This window comes from Myripristis murdjan, chromosome 15 (assembly GCF_902150065.1).
Source record: "Myripristis murdjan chromosome 15, fMyrMur1.1, whole genome shotgun sequence".
Classification (NCBI taxonomy): Eukaryota; Metazoa; Chordata; class Actinopteri; order Holocentriformes; family Holocentridae; genus Myripristis; species Myripristis murdjan.
The window spans coordinates 1079885-1101781 of NC_043994.1; the positions used below are offsets into that span (position 1 = coordinate 1079885).

Consider the following 21897-nt stretch of genomic DNA (forward strand, 5'->3'; position numbering starts at 1 on the left):
CTCTAATATTTGCTGTCTGGGACAGCTACTATGAAAATTCATGGTAAACAGTGTTCAGCTTAAATTAATAGCGTCACAATTTCTTGTAATTTAATTTAAAAGTATATTTATTATCATTTTCAATAGTTTTGTTTGCTTGTTTGGGGGATCTGGTGTTTCATTTTCTGTTTTGGGGTTGTTTGGCTAATCTTTTTTTATCACATTCTTGTAATGTTTTACTAACATTCTTGCTAATTTACACATTAACTTTTTCATGTGCTTTTGAGAGAAAGATAATTTGCTCAGGTTTCAAAGGGTTACATGCTTGTGAAAGGCTTTATGCAGGATTTATGCATTTTTATGCCTGCATTTGTGTCCAAGTTATAATATGTTTCATATCTTTTGCTGTGCAGTTTTTGTAAATAATTACAAAATTGCAACTTTTTCACCCACTTAAAAGATTAGAGCTTGTCTTTATGTTGTTTTGGGAGACAATCATGTAGTCAACAATCACGTGTCACATCACACCTGACACCAGTGTCCTAATGAGCCTGCCTGATCAAGCACACGCCAGACGCCGTGCTTGCCTTTTCTTTTACATGCAAAACATGTTTCAAGTGTGTCGACCAAGTATTTCGACCTTTGCTGTTGTGTGGCGAGACTTTTGACTTGACCAAACATCGCTACTTCGAAAACATTATTCCTATTAAATCACAGAACACTTTGTTCTTTTAGTGTGCGAAGAAACGTGAGACACTGTCAGATTGATTGATTGATTGATTGTATTTAAGTTTGAGGTGAAGTGACCGTCGCCGCTCCGGGGTACACGTCTGTCTCTACAAGGTCTGCTTTGACATTGACAGTGAGCATCGCCGCCAGAGGAAACGCAAACCGCTGTTACTTACGAACTTTTTGCAGCAACGCACTTTATTTCAGTTGCAATGACAGAGGCTACCTTATCATCCTGGCTGGACCCTTCGAGCTGTTATTCCCGGCTGTCCAGGGAGCAGAGTAACGTTACTAACTTGTGGCACTCAGGGGCTGGGGTTAGCCGGGCTAGCTAACCGTGTTGGCTGCTGTCAGGCTCGCGCTGTCTGCTAAACACACAGCCGCCACGGTCTCTGCCGGTAATTGTTTCTTACAAGTTGAGGAAAGAAGCGCAAACACGCTTTAGTAATCTCACCTTTACAGCAGACAAGAGTCTCTTGAAGGCTGGAACGATGCTGTAGGCCGCCATGTTGCCGTGCTGCAAGGGTCGCCGCGACGTGATGACGTTTCAGCAGGGGCGTCTCCTCTTTGTCCAATCACAGCGATATAAACGTATGTATGTAGAGAGCGTATGTGTGAAAGAGAGACTTCTCGCCAGGTATTACTTGAAACGACAACCGCAACATAGTTGCCCAGTGTCTCAGCTCCGCTTATGAAGACCACATGTTCTTGTGCCTGTTCACGCAGCGCACACTTGACACAAGTCCTCAGTCCCCAACATTCCGGGCAGGATGAAACACTCCATTGTGTGTCAGTCAATCCTAAAGTTAAACGAGGAGCGAAATCCCAGATCAAATGTCCGCTGAGCAGCTTTCATATCTGCACCAAGTTGTATCCTCTGTGATTGCCATGTAATATAAATGTATGCATTTTCTTTTCCTAATTTCTTTTTTGTTATGTGCTGTTACAAATGGAGCTACTGTTGATGCACGAATAATTTCAGCCCCTGCTGATAGTGAAGTATGAATTAATCGATCGATCGATCAATCAACATTCTAATTACTTTTAAAATCAAATGTTTTTTTTTTCTTCTGGACTGCTTATTCTGTAATGAAATGAAACTTTTACTGAACTGCCTCTTTTATTCTAATCTTCCCTCACGTCTGTTAATTTGACTGTATTTCATTCTTTTCTAAAGCACTTTTAATCGCCTCTGTGTGAGAAATATGCTCTACAAAAAAGTTGTGTTATAGCCTACACAGTCTTATTCCTTTGACTTTTTCACTGAACCCTAATTACTTCAAGGCAGTTGATATTGGTAATTTAATTGTAAAAGTTCCAGACCATGCCCAGTATCCAAGTCATATGGTGGAATTAAGGAAGTCGCCTATAGCATTTTGGGAAAATGAATAAGATTTTAACTCTTTGTTCGGGAAGATTATAAATGTATTGTTATAGTTCCTCCAAAACAGTTGAAACAAATGCGTGTAAGATCTACAACAGCCTGAGGTCAAATTGACCTCAAAGAAACATACAAAATGTGTCCAGGACATTCAGAACATATTAAGATAGATTTCATGTTTATCCACTTGTCCCCATTAAATTCCAAAACCTCATTAGTATGCTACAAAAAACAACAATGTTAATCGTGTATTTAAAGGCATTAAACACCGAATCCCCATTCAGTGTTTAATCAAAATGAGCCCAAAGGTAAAGAAGGGTTCCGTGAGCAGTTATTAGTTTTGTGCACTGTTCTGATCTAACCCCAAACCACTGTCCCACTCAACCACCTGCTGCCATGTTGAGTAGAACAGTATAACAAATATGTGTCTCATCAAATCTAGCAATATTGACAAAAATATTTGCGACCATTTTAAACACTGGTTTTAACACCAGAATTGAATTCGTTTTGACAGCCTTTATGCCAGCACTGTTGTTTTTACTGCTAAGACAGTTTAAAAAAATAAGACGTAAGCAACCAAAGCCTTTGTCTGTAAGTGTTAGCTGCAGTTCAATTGATATTGCTGGATTGGAGCTAAAAGTTAATAGTGTAATGATGTAGCAGACTTAATGCCGTTTTGTTTATGCGTCCTACTCGATCTGATGCCAATCTCAATCCAAGCACACTCTGAATGGTAAATAAAAACAGAAGTGACAAGTCTTAATGCACTCTGCCTCTGAATGTCACAGTTTAGCAACTAGGGCATCATAATAGCCAGACTTTGCGGTCAAATTCTAAGTCTGGATGTGTGTGCGCCCTGACTGTAATTTGGACATTTCTGGCGGCCATTGAAGGCAGCATGAGTGGCTGCTTTGTGTGAACAACGGCTGAGAAGAAAAATTTCACGCGTCCATAATACATTATACATAATATCTGAGTGTCAACCACCTACACTTGCATGTAGCAACGTGTTCTGTTCTTTTTGTGTCTTTTGAAACATGTCTCTAAACTATTCTGAAGTACTACATATTCATAACACCAACACATCCTGTTCGTCTTTCATTCTCATCAAATGTTGGAGGGTTACGATAAGCTTTATTCAAAATACATAACTTCACGTCATTGGAATCTTGGCAATATACAGGCCTCTCGCCTATATTAGGCGATATACTGTATATAGAGAGATAGCTGCATTTTTTTTTTTTCTTGTGACTGACTTGCTTTCAGTCAGGCTGTAATAAAGAATCTGTTCATTTTGCCCTCTCTGGCATTTCCATTTTTTTATTATGTTTTACTTACACACCTATTTGTTTTTATATAATTTTAGCTGTTTCATGTTTGACGTGCTCTACATGAGCAAGTCAAAATCAACTCAAATTCTTTGTGTGTCCATGCACTTTCTGAAATTTGTGTTTTTAGAGTTGTCTCATTTTGAACCTTACCACAAACTATAAACTGCTATGGGTTAAAATGATAACATTGTGCTGTGGCATCAAAACTGGTTGATTCGGTTGTGTTGAACGGGCAAAAGAAAAAACAAGTAGATTTGTATATATTCTCTGCACCAATCACATATTACAACGAACCTTTTAGTCTTTATTTCAAGTTTCTATACAAAGAAAACTTCCGCCGTTTTCTACGAGCGTGATTTGTGCTCTGGTCCAGGCTTATAGGACTGACATTATATCCAAAAGAAATACATTGTAATACATTGTAATGGAGCCAAGTGAATAATTTTACCAACACATTCACATATAACCAGTGAAAAGGAAGACATTTTTAGATGCAAGGAGGTCGGGATTAGTTCTATACACTTTACAAAATAGATCTCTAAATATTTCAATTTCAGGGAGACTGAAACAAGTGGATTTTTTATTTTAACATTTTCCATGTATGGACAAAGAGGCACAATATGTTTAACTTGGGCAGCTACGCTGACTTCAGAGTCACTCCGGGACTAGCGCAAACATTGTCCAGTTCCACATAATACTGACGTAAGAACAGAAAAATGGATCCAGCAGTTAGTCCAGTTTTTTTTTTTTTTTTAAATTATTATTATTCTTAAATTTCCATGCGCGAACAGCGTCCGTTTGGCCATAGGAAACTGGGGGAAATCTCCGCACAGCCATGGGGTATCTTTTAATAAGCAGGTAGGTTTAGTCTCAGTTTTGTCTCTCTGTCTAAGCTCTCGTCTTCAGACGTACCACTCGCTGAAGTTTGACGAGATGGAATTGTGAGAACTGTTGATGACCGCGGAGTCCGGAGACATGTCCTGCGTGTCCGACCCAGGAGACACCATACCGGGGGGAGTGGAGGACTCATAGCCGCTGCTGGCCGCCGGAGATCCGTCAGAGGTCAACAGAGAAGACGAAGAGTCATGGACCTGGTGGGACAAAATCAATCATTAGTTTTCTTATAGCTGCAGCAAAGAGACGCAGAGAGAAAACACATATCCACCTCAGCAGCTGCGCTAAGGAACGCCGTCTGAGAATGGTGTTGCTTTGCGTAAAGCTGCGCCACAGACAGGCTGGTGCTAACCTTCATGTGTTTCCTCAGGGAGCTGGGGTGAGTGTAGGACTTGGCACACACCCTGCACACATATGGCTTGTCGGACGTGTGAACATGCATATGTTTCTTGCGGTCACTGCTGTTAGCAAAGCGTCTGTCGCAGCCGAAGAAATCACACACAAACGGCTTCTCCCCTGAGAAACAAACACACATTTCAGTCACTTGATGCAACGTAACTCTAAACAGAATATATCTGATGAGTAATATGTTAAAGGCAATCGGTCTTACCGGTATGTGTCCGTTTGTGTATCTTCAAGTTCTCTGAGCGGGCGAAAACCTTGCAGCAGCCAGTGAAAGGACATGGAAACGGCTTCTCTCCGGTGTGCACGCGGATGTGGTTGACCAGCTTGTATTTGGCCTTGAATGGCTTGGTGTCGCGCGGACAGTCCTCCCAGAAGCAAACGTGGTGGTTCTGATCCGGACCCCCCACGTGCTCCACGGAGACGTGCGTGACTAGCTCATGCATAGTGCCATAGGTCTTCCCACAGCAGCGGGAATCGGTTGTTCCAGTCTGGTTAGGCTCGGCCCACTTACAAACCAGCTCCTGCTTGATGCACTGCTGTCGCATGTACCGGAAGAACGCCCCGGTTGGGTGGTGGGCCACCCCTATCCCCATGTTCAGCCCAGTCGCCATTGCCGCCCCATACTGGACGTAAGGGTCAGCTTTAGCTCCGGGCAGATGGTGGAACTGCTCCCGACCAAACATGTCACTGACCCCCGCGGCCAGGCCGGCCAGCCTCCCGCCTAGCTGCTGCTCATGGAGCCCGTGGAAAAGGAGGTGGCTGTGTCCCTGGGGCTGTGCGTCCCCGCCCGTGTGCTGGTGCAGAGGGCCAGCCATAGTCCGGAGGAAGTGTTGCTGCACCTGGTGGTCACCGGACGGCCCGGAGGGTGACTCTGCCCCAAAGCCCCGGTTTCTTAACAGAAAATCTCTGGTGGAGCTAGCGAATGTGGGCGCCTGGGACACGCCTTGGGTATGGAAGGCTGCTACAGTCGGGCCCTGTGTAGGGAGCTGGTGGTGGTGGTCGGGGCTCAGTTTATATGCGGTACCCATGTGTAACTGCACACCTACATCCATAAACGCTCCGGGCTCCCGGTCCAGTTGTTGCATGTCGTGGGTGCTGGAGTGTCTGGGAAGAAACGCAGCGCAGGTCCCGGGGCTTCTTCTCTGCAAATCAGCCTCCACAAACATGAGGTGGAACCGGATGCGTAGTCAAATATTTAAAAGTGAAGATGGTCAGAGGACGACATGACCTCCATACAGCAATCCACTCTCTCTATACAAAGAAGACGAGCGTGTAGAAGTGCAAAATAAGTCGCTCATCAAAGTTACCTCAGTCAAATTATTACAAAACCCGATGCTCCGTAACGGTATCTTTATGCCAGCAGGTTTGGAGTTCTCTCTGTGCTCCAGTTGACTTGCGGGCCTCCTGCTGTCCCATTTTAATGTCCCCGGTTCCCACACAAAGTCTTTCTGATTGGTCACATGTGTTTTTTTCTACGTCTGTAAGCCAATAGCATCCAACCCGGCCCCGCCCACCTACCTCGCTCTATGTGTTAGTGTGTTTGCGCGGGCACAAGTCCCAAACGTACCCATATAGTTATTGTGTGCGCTATGTAAAGGTTAATAAATTAATGAATAAATAAATAAATATCCATTCAAGGTGTATACTGGACCAATCTTGTCTCTCGTAGTCAAGGCCTATTAATAGGCAATATGTTAATGCTAGTTAGTGATCCTCGGGTGAGACCCCACGCAGAACAGTCCAAAAGGTCACAAATAAAGCACGACTTTGTTTTTATCCTATCTAAATGCTGAGAAATAATATGGACCCTGGTCACCAGGGCTCTGTGTGTCTCCACCCCGCTGACAGCACAACAGGAGTGGTCCAAGTTCAAAGACAGCCTCTGCCCCTGGAGGAAAAAACAAGGCCCCATCCTGCTGCAAAGCTGCCTTTCCATAAAAGACAAGAAGGATAGGAAACGCACGGATATCTTCAAAAGAAAAACAGGCCTTTCATGTCCCATACATGCGGCATTTAACGATGGGTTGATTCTCTGGAAGCTGTCATTTTACTGAGGAAACCCAACTGCAATGTGAACTAGTCCTCAAAGGAAACCACTTAACATAAACTTAATTAATAAGTCTATTCCTAAAAAACACTAAATAGACCCCTAAAGTATATACATAGGTGTTTGATTAATCAGCGTTTGACTAAGATTTGAAAAAGAAAAAACAGCTTCACTGTTTCCTGTGTCAAAGGGGAAAATATGACAAAGAATCAACGGATTAATAGCTAAAGTGAAGCAAAAACATGATGAAAATGGACATTATGGAGGGCGCTTAGCTGTGTCTTCCATCTAAGGGTAGCCTAGAGAGATGTTTAGGGCCCCCAAACCACCAGGGGGGCCTAGTTCGTGTGTGTGTGTGTGTGTGTTTGTCTCTCTGTGAACTGATTTTTTTAAAAAATTCACTTATTGTCATTATTGTTTTCTCGCATGATTTGTGTAAATATGTGTGTATTTGTGTAAAACAAAAGTAAATATTTTACAATTTTTTTTGAGTTTCCTTTTCCTTATTTTAATTTTTTAACCCATGAAAATCTCAGCAAATTCACTTTATTTCTTTCAAAAACATGTGACAAAGGCAACTGGCATAAGAGCAAAAAAATTACCTGAAAATATAATAAAAAAGATGGAGAAGATAGAGAAAGAAAAAAAAAAAAGACAAAAAAAAGACAAAAGAAAATGACATTTCAGTGTAAAAGCCTGCCAACCAGGCACCTGGGATTGGAACAGTTTCACTTTATTTTTATGTTTTATTTGATACTATTCAAGCATTTTCCAAGCATGTTATTCAACTGATTAATAAAGATTTCTTATTTGTTCCAAATGTATTGTAAATAGTTATTGATTCGTTATAATTCACAAATGTGTACATGTCATCAATGTTTACAGTTTAAAATATGAAAATAAACCTCAATGTCTTTTCATTCGTACATATGGGAGAAGAAGGAGGGGAGGCAGAGAGGCACACTATTATTTGTTAATCAGAAATTATTAGGGAGAGGGGCTGTAAAGACATTTGGGATATGTGATAAATTATTAGACTTGCAGACTGACAAGATATGATTTGGTCAATGAGATGTCACTGTAATTACATTTTCATCACAGGCTAACAATACAATACAGATTTTTTGTTAAGGTTCTTACACAAAAAACTGTGAGTTTGTTTATTTTTCCATTGATTCCCCTTGCTCAACTATATATAGTGTTTCCATTTGATAGAAACATTACCATTAGGCAGCAGTGCCTTCCAGTTCTATTTAAATCAGGCCAGATCCATGACAGTTATATAGGCAAATTTATTTTCATAATCACTCAACATGTGTCTTTGCAGAGCTGTGCTTTATGATAAACTTTTGGCTTTGTGGTTCGTAATGGGGTCATTTGTAAAGTAAGAAAAAGGGAAGAAGGAAGGAGTGGACAAGGGAAGGAGACAAAGACACTGCGTGACAGTGTTGGAACGCGGCCTGTTGTATTCCTCTGACTCGCTCCCCTTCATTCACAGTGGATAGCAGCATGGAGGCTCTGACTCCCGGGATCTAACACCGAGCAGCGGGGGGTAACGACACTGCCGCATGCGCTCTTCCCCTCACCAAAACACACAGGAAGGAGGGAAGACGACACGGAACGGTTTCCCATTAGGATTTAACCGATTTGACCGAAGAAGTGAGGCTTTCAGTCGGCGGCAGGAGCGGGGGAAGCCCGCGGTGGTTAGCATGAAGCGGGTGGCTGTTGTGGCCAGGCACAATGGCCTCGTCTCTCCGCTGGGGAACAACAACTCCGGGGCCTCCAACATCGTCTCGTCGCCCCAGCAGCGCACTACCATCGTTACCGCCCCCGCCGAAAACGTTACCGGGGGAGGAGTGGACGGCCTGCTTGACTACTCCAAAGGCCCCGCCATCAAAACCGAGCTGGTCTGCAAATGGACCGACCGAACTTCCTCGAGACAGAGGCTGGAGCGGACGGCGACGTCTGTCTGCGACCAAACTTTCAACTCCATGCACGAGCTGGTGGACCACGTCACCACCGAGCACGTAGCGGCGGGGCTCGAGGCCCTCAGCCATGTCTGCATGTGGGACGAATGTCTGCGCGGTGGCAAGGCTTTCAAAGCCAAATACAAACTCATCAACCACATCCGCGTGCACACCGGGGAGAAACCGTTCTCCTGCGCGTTTCCCAACTGCGGCAAGATGTTCGCACGGTCTGAGAACCTCAAGATCCACACGCGCACACACACGGGTAGGGTCTCATGTATTTTTGCTATGAAAGCCAGCAGTGTGATATAGACACAGTCTGTACAGCCATGTCATGAGTCAGGACAGCTGCCTACTGACAAAGCGAATGGAGAGAGATGAATAGAGATCATGCTCTGTGTGTGTCAGGAATCCCCTTCATGTTTACATGGGCTCAGTTCAGTACTCATTCACATCCGTCCTTCCTTCCTCCCTTTCTTCTTTCCTAGAGGACTCACGGCTTGACTGCAGCTCAGGAGTCATGTAAGGTGACTGGGGCCAGCTGTAATCATCAGAACGATGATAATGATGATGATGATGATGACGGTGTTAGGAAATTGATTTCGATATCAGAATGATTTCACAAGGCATATACCTGTGCATAAAAGAGGTCAATATTTTTTATAAGTTAGTTTTAAAGTGTATGGCCTGTGTTATCAAACTGCTAAAATAGAATGCAATAACAAGTGTTAGTTCCATGTCAGTTTCACAATTTGAGGCAACTCAAATTAATATTTAATATTACCGGTATATATTAATAAAAAAAAAACATTCTGTGTTGTCCCAAAGGAATTGTGGCTATGAATGCTTCATGAATCAGGATTAGGATGGAGACAATGATGATAATGATGGGAAATTGATTTATCTTTAGCTCCTTTCAAATGACATACACTATACATTTATCAGCAATCCTTACAAATTGACTTTTATGTGATTTGACACCTGATCAACATGAAAAAATGTTTGAATAGCAGTTTGCAACCATGACACTATCAAACTGATTGAAAAAGCTCCTGATACAAGGGCTGACACCATAGCCTATAACATGAAGTACACATTTAAATTGGACTGTATGGATGTAAATATTGGTTTACATTTATGTTTAGGATGGTGGTAACCCCTTTGCCTCAGCTCTAACATGATTATTATTCTATCACATAAGTATACAAGAGTACAATAAAAGCTGAAGGGTTCATCCCAGGTACTGATGTAACAACCTGACAAGATAACTGTTGTAGTGCATGCTCTGTTGAATTAGAATCAGCTCAGCAGTATGCATCAACTTTATTATTTTTCCAGCTGAACCTTTGAAACAGGTTAGTCCGCAAATTTTCAACACAGACTTGCAGCTGGGTCTTTATTCAATGTGCAGTCATACTTGCAGTTGCCCACAATTCAAGTTACATGCAGTGCTGTAATTTTAAATAATTGCTTTATAATGTTAATATCAGTCACTGACAAGTCACACACATTGATAAACATGAATGTGATGTTTATGTTGCAGGTGAGAAGCCGTTCCAGTGTGAGTTTTGTGAACGACGCTTTGCGAACAGCAGTGACCGTAAGAAACACTCGCAGGTTCATACGGCCTCCAAGCCCTATGACTGCAAGGCCCTAGGCTGTACAAAGTCATACACCCACCCCAGCTCCTTGCGCAAACACATGAAGGTCCATGTCAAGTCGTCACCTACCTCCGAACCCCAGGACCCATACGACTCCATCTTGCACCAACAACACCAACAACCTCATCAGGCTCTTCTCGAGCCACTCGACCTCAAAATGAACCGCCTCTCTCCATCGCTCATTGATAGAAACACTCATTTCCCTGCCTTGTCCATTCACAACTTGGATAGCAGCTCAGTGGGAGAGGTGGACCATAAGCTCCCTCTGCGGAGTTCATCCCCCATGGCCATGCCTCTTGACCTTTCGCTGTCCGGCTTGAAGAGCCGGTTAGCCCAGCAGCAGCAGGGCACTAGGACCCCGCGGAGGAGCCAGCGGTCGGTGAACCCAGCCTTACCTCAGGTGTCTAACATTAAGGAGTGGTACGTCTGTACCAGGACTACAGCGCAGCACTTCCCTTTACTACACCCAGATCATATCAAATCAGAGCCTAGCGATGATGATGAATACAATACGTAGGGTTGACCAAATTGTTGATTTGGACTTGGAAAAACTGACATCAGATATCATCAGATGCAGGACCAGCCAAAAGATGGTGTGTGAAGTCATCTTTGCTGCACTTGTTTCCAATGTGGTCCTTACAGTAGCAGTAGAAGTTGAGCGTCACTCTCAGTTGAGGGGATTATAGAACCGGTGGCTGTATGATCGTACATTAATGGCCCTTCTCAGATGGATAAGACTGATCAGAGGTTTTTCTCCTGCTCAACATGAAGCTCGGTTGTGTTGGTTACTTGTAACAAAGAGAGAGTGGTCAAAGGCTGCAAGGAGCACTACATCATTCTGGTTGCTGAGCAACCGAAGTTTAACGATTAAGCTATCTAGCAGTGGCCAGGTAAAGTGAAGTAACAAATGTTCTGATGTTGTTGCAAGTCAAAACGGACCAGACAGAGTTAATGATGTCTCTGCATGTTGAAGAAGAGGATGAGGGGGCTCATTCTGACACGGAGGACTGGGGTACAGGACATCCTGCTGGGAGAACAGCACCATTTCATCCGCCACTATCATTTCATCCAAGAGCTCCACCTAGACAAAGCCGTTTCAAGGGCTATTTTCACATTGATGTAACACGGCTAAAGTTGAGACATGTTCAACTTGGAGCCGAGGGCAGCAGCCAAATCACCAGGCACATAGTTTGGAGAAGACACATGGCTGCCAACAAACCACTAAAAATAACAGAAAACAGGTGCAGGCACATTCAAAAAAGTGTTGTATGTGATCACGGCCTAATCCAACACAGCTGGCATTACTGGGGCTTCAGTATGAAGACTTTTCTTTCTATGTACTGATTATGAAGTTCCTCCATAGTCGGGGAATTACATAGTGGTTGTATGACACATCCAGTAATAGTCCATGTCAGATTGGATTCGAACATTGGATGCACCCTGAAGCAGATTGTTTGTAGGTATACTTACACAAGGTTGAATTTAAACATTTTAATCACATAAATGACAGGTGGATGTTTTGAGAAAAAGTTGAGTCACCATTTCCATTCATGATATAGGATGGTCAGACATGAATGAGTTAAAGATCACTGAACTAACAGACCTTTGTGTTCCCTTTGGCCATTATGATGTCAAGGCAGGTAGTGCAGCACTCCTTAAAACAGCATTTAAATCAGCATCAGGACATGTTTGAAGCAGAGGTTGACTTATAATGGGTCTTTGATGATCATTTCAGATGCTGAGTCATCTGTTCCCCGTTTTAAATACATTCATGGCTTCAGGATAACAAATTAAATGTAAAATACACTCAGTTTGAATTAAGTCGAGTATTGAATTTGTAATCAGCATGATGAAAAGACATTCCTACAGCATCAGTATGTCCACAAAGTGACCTAGGATGTAATAGTTAAGGCAAGCTCAAGGAGAACAAAAGAGGCAAAATTGCCATAATCAGAGGAATTAAGTACAAGGTCCAGTGCTTATACACGTACTTGAGTGAAGATTCAGATTCTTTTTCCAGCAATGCACGTGTTCATTGTTTTAGGCTCTTTCGAGGGAGTCAGTAGGGGAGTTGTGCTGGCCACAGTCCATTGATCACCATACCATAAAAATGAGCAAACCAAAGTACTCACTGCCAGTGCTAGGATTTCTTTCAGAAATTGATTTGACACTTCTTATTGCCTTTTCAGATGGCATTCCCTGATGATGGCTGTAGAGACAAACTAATCCAGGCGGATACAAACTAATCCAGGCAGATACAGGTGGGGGTTGACTGGCTCTCTGACTTCCCCTTCCTTGTAAACTCAAGTTCACCCCCCACCCTGCTTGCCATAGTGCCCAAACTACAAACAATGTCCAAACTGATACCAATGATGCTGGTAGCTAGAACAATTATGTTACCTTCCCTTAAAGTCTAAGTCAGAAATTCCCAGCTAATGTATTTTAATTACAATCTGTGTGGGTTCAGGGTTTCAGTTTGAAATATGTGAGAATCATGGATGGTCTTCTTTGCTTATAAAATTATGCTCTCCCCATGCAAAGGCTAATGTTACAGTAATGATATGCCTCTATGCTAGCAGTTTTTCCTCTTTATTCATTTAGCATTAGTGCACCACCACAGCAAGGACATAACCAGCATTGCAAGAAAAAATATGAAATTAAAATAAACCTTCTAATTTATCCTTAACTGTTTGTTACACAAAACTAAACCACACACAGACAAAAGTGTCTTGTTAAGAGTGATGCCACTGGTGAACCTTTTCTGGTTCCACAAAGAACCTTTCAAACTATTGTTCTTTAAAGAAACATTTCTTAAAATGGCTAAAAGGTGTCTCAAAAAGCCATAAAACAGTTGTTTGAGGAACCAGCAATGTTTAAGCTACTTCAAAGAAGAGAGAAGAGAAAAGGTATATGGAAATAGCAGTTTAGGCTCCTTTCTAAAGCAAAAAACAAAACAGTTCTTCAAAAAATCCCCAAAGGTGCTTCAAAGACCTGAAAAGTTCATTGAGGAACTAGAAATGGTTTGTCCACTTTAACCAAAAAAAAAAAAAAAAAAAAAAAATCTCTGAAGAGCTTTTTTCACAATAATTCTTGATGGTGCCAATTGGTTCAGTGAAGAACCCCTTTAAAATTTGTATTATTTTGTATTTCCCCAAATGAGAAACCATCCAATGAATAAAGCGGTTCTTTGAGAAACCATCTTTAGTAGTGGTTCTGGGATAGTTCTTCATTCAATCACAGTCTTTCAAATAATGATTAAAAACATTTTTAAAACTAGATCTTTACCTTGAGACAACTTAGACCCAAAGGAAGCCAGATATTGGACAAAACTAGAATTATTCCCAAAGCATCACAGCTGCATTAAATTACAGAGAAAACACTGCATAGAGGCAATGTTAACTAGACAGCATAAAACATTTACCAACTGTAAGTGCAATTTTTCATTTCAATTTATATGTTTAGTCATTTACTACACAGGTGTTGTGACAGGTATATGGTAATGTGATGCTGAAAATGAAACATGACATGTTAAAAGTAATAGTATCTGTAGTTTTTACAGTGTATGCTGCCATGTTGCCATGATGTTAGAAAACTGAAACTCAGAAACCCTAGGGTTTGAGAACACGTGACCTAATTTCCCACTTGGAAAATTCCTACATTCCAGTTTTCCAAGAAAAAGTCAAAATTTCAGAGTTTCTGTCAACTCTGGAAAGGTGTGCCAGGGTTAGGGTTATTATGGTAATAAGTGAATAACTGATAGATCTCTGAATGGATCAAAGAAATGATATGTAACAAAAATTTAGACGTGGAATGAAGGATTGAAGTTTTTGTACATATGGTGATCACCTGGACTTCCATGCCAAGCTGACACCTCAAAATTGTGCCAGTCAAATGTGGAGGGACAACTAACAGAAAATATAATCAAATGTAATTTGCCATTTGATTTTTTAGTTTTTTTTCACATAAGGTTTCATCAGTAAACCCCAACTGATCAACTTAACCCAGAGGCTAAACCGGTCTACATTTAGATTGAAGATTAGAAAACATTCCTCTTCATTATAGAAACATGACCCCGCTCCATGCCCACCCCCAGTTCTAAATTTCATCTATTAGTTGACTTGTTTCTAGCTTTTGGAAAGTAGTTAATTTCTGAAATATTGTTTGGCTCACCTTAGACTGTAGGAATAATATGACTTGTTAAATTTAGTTTTAATCCCCTTTAAGGATTCTCTATTGTTGGACATTTGTATTGGTGACAATACGTGAACAACATAATGACCGTGTCAGTGGCCCACATTGCCTGAAACATCATTATGGTTATAATGGTTGACAGAATTTCCCCTTGTAGAGTGCCTCTCAAGCTTATCCATTGATGTGTTCTTCTCCACACTCCTATGTTATGACAACCTTATGATAATAGAGTTTGTTGCAGCAGTCACAGCCCTCTTACCAGACAAACTAAGTCCCAAAATGATCTGGATAGAAATATAAAACTGTCTCAAAGTATACCTAAGAATAACGTAGATCAAGTGGATGGAGAGAGATGAGTGCTAGGAGAGAATGTGCTTACATTGCATAGTAAGTTTGAATTTGCATGATTATTTTGAACTGTTGAGGTCAGAAATGAATTTGTTGCATAAATGGCACTAATTCAAATAGAAGCTAATGTTAAGCTTGCTGGGTAGCTCAGTGTTTGTGATAATTTGATAATAAAGTGATAATTTTTATGGTTTACAAGAAGAAAAAAATCCATGCTGTGATTAAGCATGTCGACGTCATATAATGATATATTGCAATGCCACTGCAAAAAATGACCCAGCAGAACAAGAACTTTATTCATACATATTATCAAAATCGGTATAAAGTGAAACCTGAAAATTGCCAACAAATTAAAAAAAAAAAAAAAAAATACAAGAAGATTACCAGAAAATTACCAGCAAATGAGTAAAATAAAATAATTGTATACATATATATATATATATATATATATATATATTAGAAGGGGGAAAAATCACCAACGTAGGGCACAATTTGTAACTTTTGCACTGGGAGAGTCAACTGGGGAGGAAAAGGCTTGACTACTTAATGACGAGAAGAACAATGCAAAGCACCCTAAAGCTTTTGAGTGGCTAAATGAAATAAGAAAAGTACATTTGAATTGGGAAAAACAAATTTGAATTTAAAATGAGGAAAATGAAATTTTCAAGGCATTGCATTTAATTTCCAGTTGCACCATATACCCTGACCCAGACAAATTTGAATTTGTATAATCCAAATACAATTCTGTTTGCACTGTTGTCTTTAAGTACTCTTCATTTGTGAATGAGTTTCAGTGCATCACATCAGTTGCCTTGTGCCACGTGTCTCTCCCAGTTCAAAATACAGATTATCTTCTGGGGACAGGGCTGTGATATCACTTCAAAAGCAATTGAGTTACTCAAGTGGACGTGCATTGTGGTTGGACAAAAAACTTTGTATCTTTAAAAAAATATGTATCAGTTTTTCAGGAGTGCAAAAAAAGCACTCTTCCTCCAGTATTGACCAGTGGACATTTTTCAAAATTTCATAGCAGTTTTTAATCACCTGCCACGGGGACTTCAGAAAATATGTACAGCAGATGAAGAGCTGTTTAAAATTTCAGTTGAATTACAAAAAGAAAAAAACATTTGTAGTTGTGAGTTTTTTCCTGGAACAGCAGTGATGTGAAAGTTCCAGATTATGCCACACCACCTGTATTAATATACTATGCATCATTTCCAAGATAGGGGTCAGTTCACCTCAGTTCAGTTGTTTGAGGAAGCAGATTGTCTTCAAACCTGAAACGAGAGGGCAGTCATATCCATCCCATTAACTGGTGACTGAAAACAGATGCTTTACCAGCTAGTCTATTGCACTTTGAATTTACATTTAAACTGACTGAACTGACCCCAGCACTTTTCACTACACTATCACAGGGATATCAGAGAGTTCAAAGAATGTAGTACGTTTTTGGCATCCCATTTCTGTTGACCAAGCTGCCAATATGTGACAAGAGCATACACACAAAAATCATCCTTGTGAAAATTCACTTTGGTTACCTATGGTTTTTATGTAGTAACCACAGCTTTACTATGGTACTTAATGGTAACTATACTTTAAAGGTATTCTATAGTAACAATGATTCACTGATAGTAATACTATAGAAAAAAATATGGTTAAACATAGTAAAATCATGGTCCAGAAACTAAAGCCATAAGTACCATAGTATTCCTGCTGTAGTAAACCATGGTTCATTTTCATAATTAGATCACTGGCTCTGGGACTCCATGCTAAAACTTTAGCACTCACTGTATCAGTACTTGTGATATGATAGTGTACAGTTCAGCACAGATCTGATCACTCAGCAAAGTGCATGCTGAAGTGCTAGTGTTGGGGCCTCTTGTTGCTCAACACATTGTGTGCTAAAGCATTTGTGTGGCAATTATTATCATCAACTTATGGAGCTTTCCTTTGACAGTCGGATGTTCCCGCCAAATGTGCTCTATTGCAGCTGACATGGACACCCACAAGGAGATGGAAAAACTTTGATCTGTCCACTGACAGTAAATGACTCGCTAGCAAAAGTCAATGGCGATAGCTGATGACCCTAGCTAACACGAGCAGCTGACGTTAACTAGGCTACCAATAGCTAGTCATCTTCACTGCTAGTGCTAGGTCCATTCATCAAATTAAAGAATGCACTGCTATAAGTCTGTACCATTGTAAAATAAAGACTAGAGAGAAGGCTAGACTGCAGTTGAACATCAAATAAGAGAAAAGGTTTGTTTATTGCTGACTGTGTTTGCCATTTGTTGCGATGTCATATATAGATATTTTGGCAACTGAGCTTTCAGATCTCCTTATTTCTTCCTTAAGAATTCTGACTTCATTGGTGTTCCTTTACACTTTTCACAATTGGAAGTCAGATTTGTCTTATAGTTTCAAGTTCAGCTCCATGAGTGTATGTTCAAGTTTCAGCTTGGAGCACCACAGCTAGTGATCTACTCGGGACACTTGGATGATTTTGATGGCTGTGGTCTCATCACTTAATGAGCTGGCCAATGGGATACTTGTAATCATAGACACTTCTGATATTGCATGCTGGGCTGAGAAATGTTCCTCATCAACAGTCAAAGATGTCATGCTGGCAATCAAAACATTGTCCATAAAGGTGTTGTTGGAGCATGACAGTGTGTGGGTGCATCTTTGATTTTTCAGTGGACAGTTTATCAAAAACTCACTGGATTCCTTTAAGAAAGATGTAAGTTAGTCAGTGCTGCTCATTTGTTAGCTCTAAATAAACGTCAAATAATTCAAAATACATGAACACATTTCTTGTAGTCTCAAAAGATACAGCACACACACTGTACTGCTCATGATAATGTAAAGTCTTTGATGCACAAGTCAAGCGACTTTAGAGATGGTGGGAAGCAAGGATCAGGTCTCCCCTAAAGGTCAAAGGTCAAAGGTCAAATACATCCATAGAATCCCAGATTTTACTATGCTAGATTTACACAGACACAAACCAATTGGATTTTTCCTGACTTTTGTGACTTGCTGATTCATTCTGACTTTATTCCAGATTATTTTTGTAACATTTTCTTTATTATACAACAGAGAGAAAATGTGACCTGCAGTAAAATTCAAGTTTCAAAGACATTCAGGTTTTTTTTTTTGTTTTTTTTTTTGTTTTTTTTTTGTAATAAATCTATTTTTGAGTCACAAAAGGGTTAAATCAGATTTGGTCTTCCTTTGTAAATCTAGCTTGCCTGTATGTTTGGACTTTACCTTTTATTGTGAGTGTGTTTTAACTGGTTTGTGTGCGAGTGTATCTATTAGACTGAAAATGAAAAATGTTGACTTATTCATACTCTGTGTGTGCGCATGTGTGTGTGTGTGTGTGTGTGTGTGTGTGTGTGTGTGTGCGTGTGTGTGTGTGCGTGTGTGTGTGTGTGTGTGTGTGTGTGTGTGTGTGTGTGTGTGTTTTCACGTATGCAAGTGTATGTATACTATGTACTATGTTGAAAACTTGCCATTAAGAGATATGAGACTGTGTTTACCTTTGGTTGCTTATTCCTCCTGTTCTCGCTGTGTGTGTCAGTGCGTGTGTATGACAAGCTGGCCTGTACCTGCTGCCTGGTTGCTGTGATATTTTATGACTGTTTATTATTGTGTTCAAATCTATTTTCCCATGTTTCCTTATTGACTCATTAAATATTAACATACAAAAACTATGAGGCATTTCGGTGATTCTCTCCCACATATTCAAAGATATACACATTGAAACTATGGCAGATTTATTCCTGCAGAATATTATTTTATTTACTTGTTTATTTGACAGGAACAAATGCATTGAAGATTACTTACTGTATAAACTACTAAATAAATGCCACACAGGTTTCCCATAAGCAAAGAGGGCTGTGGCCGAGGCTGATCTGGAGTCTGTTTCCTAACTTGTATACTATTACAAAGGGGTTCCAGAAAAATAAGCAAAAATTTAATTTCACTGTAACTTAATATACTAGAAAATATCCCAGTTATGTAGTTGGTAGGAAAGACATATTCGTATCGTATTCATATTCAATACTAAATCAACAACTAATAGCTTCCCATGTGGCCCCTGAGACTGTGTGTGCATATTGGGTGCATGACATGGAAACATTTCTGAGACCCTGCATTATAGCATAGGAGTCTCAAGCAAAGCACTACATCATCCACACTAAGCTTTCTGATTTAGCTTTTTAAATAAATCAATTCGTTGCCTACCAATCAAGAAATTTCTTGTCGGCTCAATGAAAATAACACATAATGTAGAATTACATAAAGCAGAAGAGAGAAATGCATTGAAACTAAGTGCTTTTTTCATGTTTCTTGAAAAATTCTACATTCTATGTCAACCTTTTGCTTTTTTAACAGCGAACTGAAAACAGCAACTGTCAGTGCGGCACTGCGGCATTAGCCTTCTGGTTTTAACTTTACTTCTGGCAGATGGATAGTTCCAAGTGCTAGGTCTAATTAATTTATCATAATATATTATTAACCATTAATTCATCAATTTATCATAGAAACCTCTTATTTTTTTGTTATTACACGTAGTTGATAGTAATTGGATGCCAGTAATTCAAAATAATAATAGTATTTTTTGGGATATCCCCCCTTTCTCTCCAAAACATCTTCGGGTCCAGATCAGACTCTGCTTGCAGGCTAGATTTCAGAAATCTCTTGTCTTGTTGGTCCAAGCCCTTAGCCAGCTGACTGAGCCAGAAGCAAGAGCAAGAACCTCCAAACTTCATCATGGACTTTGTTGTTGTGGAGTGGAACACACACAGAAAACATGTATATAGGAGGCATTCTAACAACCCAGTGGAACTGCCCTGCACTGCTGGCCCTCCTTGTTTCATCACTTACTAAGTTGAAAATTGGATTCTCTCTGCTGTGTGTTTTACAAGGACTTTCCTAATGGCATAAACCAACACAACAAGTGGAACAAAAACAGCAAGTACAATATACCATACAGATAGACAAAAGGGGCACAGAGAAAGAAAGGGAGGAGAGAAAGGACTTTTAGAAGTGAGGCTCATCGTTGGCATGCCGACAGGTTGCCCTGGCGACAGAGCTGGGGTGGGAAGATGGTCCTTTGTTGTCAATTTGTTCCCCCTATCCACCATAGAGCTGGTGACGCCAGAGAGAGAACCGCTGAATCCACATATACCTTGGCTACATTACAGCAGCATAGAGCAGAGCAGGATCTTATAGATCAGAAAAGAGTAGAACAGAGTAGAAACACAGTAGTGCTCAGAGGCTCATTTGGAGCACCATTATGCGTAGTTCCAGGTCTCCAAGCTTCCTTAAAAGCACAGTATAATGCACATTGCCATCCAATGATTAATTTTGATGATTAATGAACTTTATAATGGGTAACAGCATGTCCAGTGATTTTTAGAGCACATCTAGATCTATATCTGGATCTATATCTGTAACACTTTTCATTTATTTTTACTTTTTTAACATTTTTGTTAAAAAAAATGTTTACTTTCCTTTTTCATAATCCTTTTTTCTTATGTTTTATTCATGTTGCCTGTCATTTTTGTGTATGTTTTATTTATTTATTCATTTTTTTTTTTAAATTATTTTTATTTTGAAGGACCCCAGGAAGATTAGCTATCACCTACAAGTGGCAGCTTATAATAACCAATCAACAACAAAAAAAAAATCTTGTGGTTTGAGAGAGAAACATTTATCTTTCCCATCAAACATATTTCTCATTTGCACTGAAAAACACTCACCAAGAAGACCAAATTCTTTTTTCCCATCAGATACTGAACTTACAGGACACAATACACACAAAAGAGCTCAAAACCCAGAGCCACCGGGCCCACTAGGCAGATCAAGCACGCCTTTCACAAGTATTAAGGAATCTGATGTCAATCCAGCATCACTGATCTGACCTTTAAATATATAATTTTAATCCATTTTTTTTTGTCACTGACTTCTGTTAGCTGTGTTAACCAAGTCCCTCTTAATCACTCAGGTTGATCATGAAAATTGGGGTTTTGGACATTTTTGAATTCAGATGACTGCTGTATGTGGAAAATCACACCATTACTGATGTGCATGTAAAAACACAGATAATGCAAAGCCCACAGAGAAAGAAAGCTGGCTAAGGCTACTGACTGCTATGAGGCAGAAAAGAATGCAATACAGCCTTTTGGCTAAATGCTATAAAATGATCACTACATTGGATTCCAAATATTGATCAGTAACTGCACTGTTGCTGTCATTGTTGCAGGGCCCCAATATTTGTAATGAAGAAAGAACTATAAGGTGACATGAAACCGATGGTTGTGATTACGGTCATTACAGAGGATTTGCACTAGCGTTGAGACTATGTGCTTTTGGCTGCTGGCATAAACAATGGGGAATTTCTATTTTTCCCAAAATGGTTCCAGATTTTATGCATCTAAGTATTTGTATATTTTCCTAACCACTATAGGCCAGTGGCTCTCAACCTTTTTGGCTTGTTGCAACAAACCAGTGCCTACTTGTGACCCCCTGTCAGGGGCTGTATGCAGAGTGGAAACAGTCCAACTTTGCTTCATTACTGAGGGAAGTCCTTGCATTTACAAACTAGTCAGTAATTCACAAGAACTCAGAAAAACTGTAAAATTTGACAAATAATCATGATAATCATGCATATTAAAATGTAAGTATACACACATATAAATATAGATAACTATACACATAGATAGATAGATAGATAGATAGATAGATAGATAGATAGATAGATAGATAGATAAAAATAATGATAACATACTGGCAGAATATCAAGATTAGAGATCATTAATGGCATCATTAATCAAAAATGATTAATTTGTAAGCAATCTAATGTTATGAAGAAAAAGATGGAGCTTTGCAGTGGATGTATTAGGTATTACAGGCTTATATTAGCATAACATCACATAAATTATGTAAGTAAGCATGTAAA

The 21897-nt window shown here is 40.1% G+C and overlaps 3 protein-coding genes across 3 annotated transcripts in view; 1 reads left to right on the forward strand and 2 right to left on the reverse strand.

Moving 5' to 3' along the window:
* The window catches only part of pcca (propionyl-CoA carboxylase subunit alpha), a 42462-nt gene extending 41164 nt beyond the window's left edge, over positions 1-1298 (reverse strand). The window contains exon 1 of the mRNA XM_030070225.1: positions 1163-1298. Within this exon, the coding sequence (XP_029926085.1) occupies positions 1163-1216 (54 nt within the window). The 5' untranslated portion in view covers positions 1217-1298. The remainder of the gene's footprint in view (positions 1-1162) is intronic.
* Positions 1299-3726: 2428 nt separating this feature from the next.
* LOC115372383 (zinc finger protein ZIC 4-like) lies at positions 3727-6087 on the reverse strand. The gene is made up of 3 exons (XM_030070228.1): positions 4925-6087; positions 4667-4830; positions 3727-4511 (listed from the first exon to the last, which is right to left on the reverse strand). The coding sequence occupies exons 1-3, from the start codon at positions 5883-5885 to the stop codon at positions 4323-4325; spliced, it is 1314 nt and encodes a 437-aa protein (XP_029926088.1). The 5' UTR covers positions 5886-6087; the 3' UTR covers positions 3727-4322.
* A 2112-nt stretch (positions 6088-8199) lies between these two features.
* On the forward strand, positions 8200-18646 carry LOC115372384 (zinc finger protein ZIC 5-like). The gene is made up of 2 exons (XM_030070229.1): positions 8200-8998; positions 10277-18646. The coding sequence occupies exons 1-2, from the start codon at positions 8335-8337 to the stop codon at positions 10909-10911; spliced, it is 1299 nt and encodes a 432-aa protein (XP_029926089.1). The 5' UTR covers positions 8200-8334; the 3' UTR covers positions 10912-18646.
* Positions 18647-21897: the final 3251 nt, after the last annotated feature.

What these genes read in the sequence shown, in the direction of transcription:
- LOC115372383 (XM_030070228.1), bottom strand. Translation starts at nt 5,885, where the DNA reads ATGTTTGTGGAGGCTGATTTGCAGAGAAGAAGCCCCGGGACCTGCGCT. An exon ending in ACACAAACGGACACATACCG is followed by an intron (nt 4,831 to 4,924) that starts GTAAGACCGATT and finishes TTTGTTTCTCAG; the next exon opens with GGGAGAAGCCGTTTGTGTGT. An exon ending in CCCTGAGGAAACACATGAAG is followed by an intron (nt 4,512 to 4,666) that starts GTTAGCACCAGC and finishes TTGTCCCACCAG; the next exon opens with GTCCATGACTCTTCGTCTTC.
- LOC115372384 (XM_030070229.1), top strand. Translation starts at nt 8,335, where the DNA reads ATGCGCTCTTCCCCTCACCAAAACACACAGGAAGGAGGGAAGACGACA. An exon ending in CCACACGCGCACACACACGG is followed by an intron (nt 8,999 to 10,276) that starts GTAGGGTCTCAT and finishes TTTATGTTGCAG; the next exon opens with GTGAGAAGCCGTTCCAGTGT.